Below are 5954 nucleotides of genomic sequence, written 5' to 3' on the forward strand. Positions count from 1 at the left end.
CAAAACATAACTGCAAACATGCGACACTGTAACACCAATACAATACATGTGGTCACGGCTGCAAGAAACTTACCTACATATGTGCGGGTTAGTTTGCAAATAACATATTATTATACCCCAGAAAGAACCATCAAAATACCGCATTATAAAAAAAAGGAAACACACTTCATCATCTCCCCTCACAGTCACGCTAAACCTTTTTTATGAGATCCCAACAACACCAACCGCGCAGCATAGCACGCCCAATTCTTGTAGTATATTATATAGCTAAACTCATAGATGCAAATGCTTAACTGATTTTTTTGCATCTGTAACCGTAGAAAATAAATAGCAATTGGGAGAATACGATACTTTGCCTTCCCAAAATAGTTGCAATTCTACTTTTGTCCCAAATCAAACTTCTCTAAGTGACCAAGCTTATAAAATTGGCTTGGTTCATAAAGGATCTTATGTGTTTTTTTTGCAATTTTGGTGTATATTTTTATGAACTTGGTCAAACTTATTATTTTTTCTAAGAAGAAGTCTTACCTAGTACAAAGCTAGAATCACAATTAATTCAAAATAGAGGGAGTGCAATGAGATTGTAATTTACATACTACCTTTGTTTCTAAATATAAGTCTTTTACAGATTCCAATATAGACTACATACAGAGCAAAATGAATGAATCTATACTCTAAAATGCGTCTATATACATCTGTATGTAGTTCGTATTAAAATATCTAAAAGGTTTTATATTTAAAAACAAAGGGAGTATGTTGGCATTAATTACATCCCTTCTTTACCATTGTTCTTTAGTGCTCTTTAATTGACTTCCTCATTTGGATGAAGGGATAAGTCTTAACTTTGAAGTACCTCCTTTTATAGTCATATAATCTTAGGCGCACATTTAAAACTCTCTGAACAATGAAGATGATTACAAGCCTATATAAAGTTCTGTGTCCAATAGCTGATGGCACACACTTGTGTTGCACCCATCATATCGTCTGATGACGATCGTCTCATCATTTGCTGATCTTCTCGCACTCCTCACCATCCTCATATGCCTCCTCCACCGTTGTGGCGCCAACTATGAAGTCGAGTCGGTCGACGGGTCAGGGAATTTGCTGTCGGCTAAGCTGACACTTGTAGGCGGGACGACACAGTTCGGGCCTGATGTCAAGCAGCTCAACCTGACTGCAAGGTAAGTGTGTTTGATCTTCATCCTGATTCGGGAGTTTAATTCATGTTTTTTTCTCTCTACTACTTAAAAAGAATATAGCATTCCATGTTTCATTTTTCCCCCACCATCCCTTCATCCAATCTTCCTGGTGTGAAATCAATCGCTTTCATTTACTTATCTTCTGAATCAATTTCACTTTAATGTATTTACCAACATTCTCACCAAAATATAAGATAAGTGACATGATTTGATAAACATTTATTTGCACAATGGTATTAATATGGGCAAATAAATTAATCACAAGCTTACGTACTAGTGAAATATTAATACCCTATTGAAACGCACGAGCATTGTCCTATCGTTTAAAAGAGGTACAATCACTGACTTGTACATCACCTAATGCACACAACTCGTATGCCCACTGTTTTAATTTTGATATGACCGGCGGCAGCCTAGAGACGGACAACCAGCTCCACGTGCGCATCACCGACGCCGACCATCAGCGGTGGGAGGTCCCCCAGGACGTCATCCCACGCCCAGAGCCGGCGCTGGAGGACGTCTTGCTACATTACTCGGGCATGAGCAATGCTTCCTTGCCCGGCAGCAGCACCATGTCCAGCGAGTCTTCAGACCTGACCTTCACCATCCACACCGCCCCGTTCCGCTTCACCGTCTCCCGCCGCTCCACCGGCGACGTCCTCTTCGACACCTCCGCCACACTCGTCTTCAAGAACCGGTATGATACTACACTGTCTTCGACACCTACGACACTCGGCGTAGCTAGTTGATACGTAAGTAGCCAAAGTGGTGATGGGCATGGAACTATAATGCAGGTACTTGGAGGTGACGTCGGCGCTGCCAGCCAAGGGGGCATCTTTGTACGGGCTGGGCGAGCAGACAAAACGGACATTCCGGCTCCAACAGAACGACACGTTCACGATCTGGAACGAGGACCTGGAGAGGTCGGACCTACTGGACATCAACCTCTACAGCTCGCACCCATTCTACATGGACGTGCGCCCCGGCGGCGCTGCCCACGGCGTGCTGCTCCTCAACACCAACGGGATGGACATAAAGTACGGCGGGTCCTACATCACCTACAAGGTGATCGGCGGCGTGCTCGACTTCTACTTCTTCGCCGGGCCCTCCCCGCTCGCCGTCGTCGACCAGTACACCCAGCTCATCGGCCGCCCTGCCCCCATGCCGTACTGGTCATTCGGTACGTGCGGTCAATCGTCTAGCTAGTTCTTGGCAGGCATATATCAATCTGCTCTGCTCACCGGATCCACTTTTCTCTTGTAATGCAGGGTTCCACCAATGCAGGTATGGCTACAAGAATGTGGCTGACCTGGAGGGCGTGGTCGCGGGCTATGCCAAGGCCAAGATTCCATTAGAGTCGATTTGGTCGGACATCGACTACATGGACGGCTACCAGGACTTCACACTGGATCCGGTGAACTACCCGGCGAAACTGCTCCGGCCGTTTGTCGACCGGCTCCACAATAGCAGCCAGAAATACGTGGTCATCATTGATCCGGCGATCAAAAAAGAAGCAGCACCTCCTCAAAATGAGGCCGTGGGTTTGTTCCTCCAGCGAAACGGCACCAACTATGTCGGCCGGGTGTGGCCAGGCGAGGTCTACTACCCGGACTTCATGAACCCACGCACTGCTGAGTACTGGGCGCGGAAGATCTCTGAGTTCCGTCGAACCATCCCCGCTGACGGGCTGTGGTGCGACATGAACGAGCCCTCCAACTTCAAGGCCTGGGAGCCGCTCAACGAGTACGACGACTCGCCCTACCGCATCAACAACACCGGCATTCACCGCAACCTTAATAACAAGACCGTGCCCGTCTCCGCGGTGCACTTCAATGGTGTGTCGGAGTACGATGCGCACAACCTCTACGGCCTCCTCGAGTCGCGGGCCACGCATGATGCTCTTCTCAAGGACACGGCACGCCGCCCCTTCGTGCTCAGTCGCGCCACGTTCGTCGGCTCGGGGCGCTACACCGCGCACTGGACCGGCGACAATGCCGCACGGTGGGACGAACTCGCGCACTCCATCAACACCATCCTCAACTCTGGCCTTTTCGGCATCCCCATGATGGGCGCCGATATCTGTGGGTTCAACGGCAACACGACTCAGGAGCTCTGCAGCCGCTGGATTCAGCTTGGTGCATTCTACCCGTTCGCGAGGGCTCACGCAGAGAAGACAACCGTCCGGCGAGAGCTCTATGTGTGGGAGCCAACGGCACAATCAGCGAGGAAGGCGTTGGGGATGCGGTACCGGATGCTCCCCTACATCTACACGCTCATGTTTGAGGCGCACACAACGGGGGCACCCATAGCGCGCCCGCTCTTCTTCTCCTACCCTCAGGATGCCGACACCTACGGCGTGGACAGGCAGTTCCTGCTAGGCCGTGGCGTGCTTGTCTCACCGGTGTTGGAGGCGGGCGCCACCACCGTGGACGCCTATTTCCCGGCCGGCCGGTGGTTTAGTCTTCACGACCACTCCCCCGCCATCACCTTGCAGACCGGCAAGCGCGTGACGCTCCCGGCGCCAGCGGACTCGGCAAACGTGCACCTTGCCGGCGGCAACATACTACCACTGCAGCAGCCGGGCCTCACCACGTCCGCCACACGCCAAAGCGAGTTCCACCTCCTTGTGGCGCTCGCGGAGAACGGCACCGCCAGGGGTGAGCTGTTCTTGGATGACGGGGAGTCGCCAGAGATGGGCGGGATGGGAGGCAACTGGACCCTGGTGAGATTTAGCTGCAACACGGAGGATAGCAAGGGCATCATCACGACCACGGTGAGTTCCCATGTGGTGCAGAACTCGTACGCACCGAGCCAGACTCTGGTCATCGGCAAGGTGATCTTCATGGGGCTCCCGTCGCCACCAAAGGGGTTCACCGTCTATGTAAACGGCGTTGAGCTCAAGGCAGCCGGCACCAAGTCCCGGACGAATGGAGTGTTCAGTGTCAGTGGGCTGTCGCTGGTCATCGGACAGCAGTTCGAGATCAAGGTCGTCATGTCCCATTAACATCGAGACCATCTGTGGACATTTCTTTATCTGAATAATAAAAACTGAATGTTGGCAGTATCGTTTCCAGTTCTGACTTCTAACATGCATTGTTCTTAATCGGGGAGCTTCTACTCATTTGAGAGAAGCAAATAATGTTTTTTGATCTGAAATTGGTCCTTGAGAATCTTTCTGTTGGAGAGGGAACTGTACGGTCTTTTACTCACTAGGACATTTTTAAAATATAAGTCTTTTTAGAGATTTTCATGCAAACTTCATACATAGCAAATGAGTAAACCTACATTCTAAACTATGTCTATATATCTCTATGTGTAGTTTTCATTGAGATCTCTAAAAAGACTTATATTTAGGAACGGAGAGAATACTCTCTTCATCCGAAATTACTTGCTGCAGAAATTAATAAAAATAGATGTATCTGGAACTAAAAAACGTCTACATACATCCATTTCTTCGACAAATATTTCCGAACGGAGGGAGTATAAAGGCACGTACACCATACAATAGATCGGATTGGAACCAAAAGCTCGATCTCTGTTTCACAGTTGACGAAATATAGGTCAATGCCTTGAGTTGTTTTGTTCCACAAAAATCAACGTCGTGTCAAGTTGATTTGCTTCCTCCAAAATTAAGTTCTTGCTTATTGGTTGTCGTTGTGGTCTGGATATGTAATTACAGGCCAAGTTACAACAGAGTTGCAGCTCCAAGGGTCGAGAAGACTGCAACAGGTGGCCGATGAGTTTTGCCATCGTAGTAATGGATGGGAACCTTTTGTAAGGACTAAGGAGGATTACTTGCTAGTAAATGGAGAAGGGGAAAAGGAGGTTTATGCTATGGAAGACGGACCGGCTTTGTTTTCATTGGCAAAATAGGCTATGGTTATGCCTGTAGATGCTACTTCCACCGTAAACTAATATAAAAGTATTTAGATAACTAAAGTAGTGATCTAAACGCTCTTATATTAGTTTACGGAGGGAGTAGGATTTATCTTTTGCGTTGTATGCTTCAAAAGTCTGAAGTTGTTGTTTCAAATCATTATCAGCGGGAAACCACCCTCACATCCGAAGAGAGTGGTCTTTCAGCAGCTAGGTGTCTGTACACCCTGGTATCTGGACCGTTCATGTAGAACCCAACTCGTCGAGATCTATACTAGGTCTAGTACCACCAGTTTCATTAGCAGGCTAGTAGAACGTAAGCGCGTGAGACTGTCAATGCTGGGAGAGATGCAGCCACATGAGCATAGAAATAAGAGATATTCTTTATTCACTGTACACTGTAGCAGATAGGCCTATGAAGCTGTAAGTCGGTTCTTGGATGAAGTCACAGCCGCTAGGACCTACAATGTTGTGAGTGGGCTGCCACTGTGAGATTCTCGTCTCCGACATGGCGTATGAGATAATACAAAACCACGTGAGCTCTACATTATCTATTTCACAGTTCACACAACCGATGCATCATGGGAAACACGTTGACAATTAACGGTGCTAGTCTAGCTATTATGGGGAAATACCGAATGGTTCCTGGGGACATCTGTCCCCGGAATCTCGCCATTCATTCAGACGTGATCTTCAACCCGTCTATTAGTATACTTTGACTTTCTTTTGTATTATCTCTTTCTCTGTTTTGTATTCGATGCCTTCGGACAGCAAGGGCCCATCCTCGCATTTAACCAACCGGCCAACTCACCCTGACACGCATTAACCAACTCAGCTTTTCAGTCCATTTGCCTGGTACTTCCACTACAACACGACTGA

General features: G+C 48.1%; 1 protein-coding gene across 1 annotated transcript; it reads left to right on the forward strand.

Moving 5' to 3' along the window:
* The first annotated feature begins 983 nt into the window (after positions 1–983).
* Positions 984–4203, forward strand: LOC123186535 (probable alpha-glucosidase Os06g0675700). The gene is made up of 4 exons (XM_044598285.1): positions 984–1181; positions 1612–1896; positions 1994–2379; positions 2468–4203. Exons 1-4 carry the CDS (start codon positions 988–990, stop codon positions 4201–4203), a joined length of 2601 nt encoding a protein of 866 aa, XP_044454220.1. The 5' UTR covers positions 984–987.
* The last annotated feature ends 1751 nt before the right edge of the window (positions 4204–5954 follow it).

The sequence above is a fragment of the Triticum aestivum genome, chromosome 2A (genome assembly GCF_018294505.1).
Source record: "Triticum aestivum cultivar Chinese Spring chromosome 2A, IWGSC CS RefSeq v2.1, whole genome shotgun sequence".
Lineage (NCBI taxonomy): Eukaryota > Viridiplantae > Streptophyta > Magnoliopsida > Poales > Poaceae > Triticum > Triticum aestivum.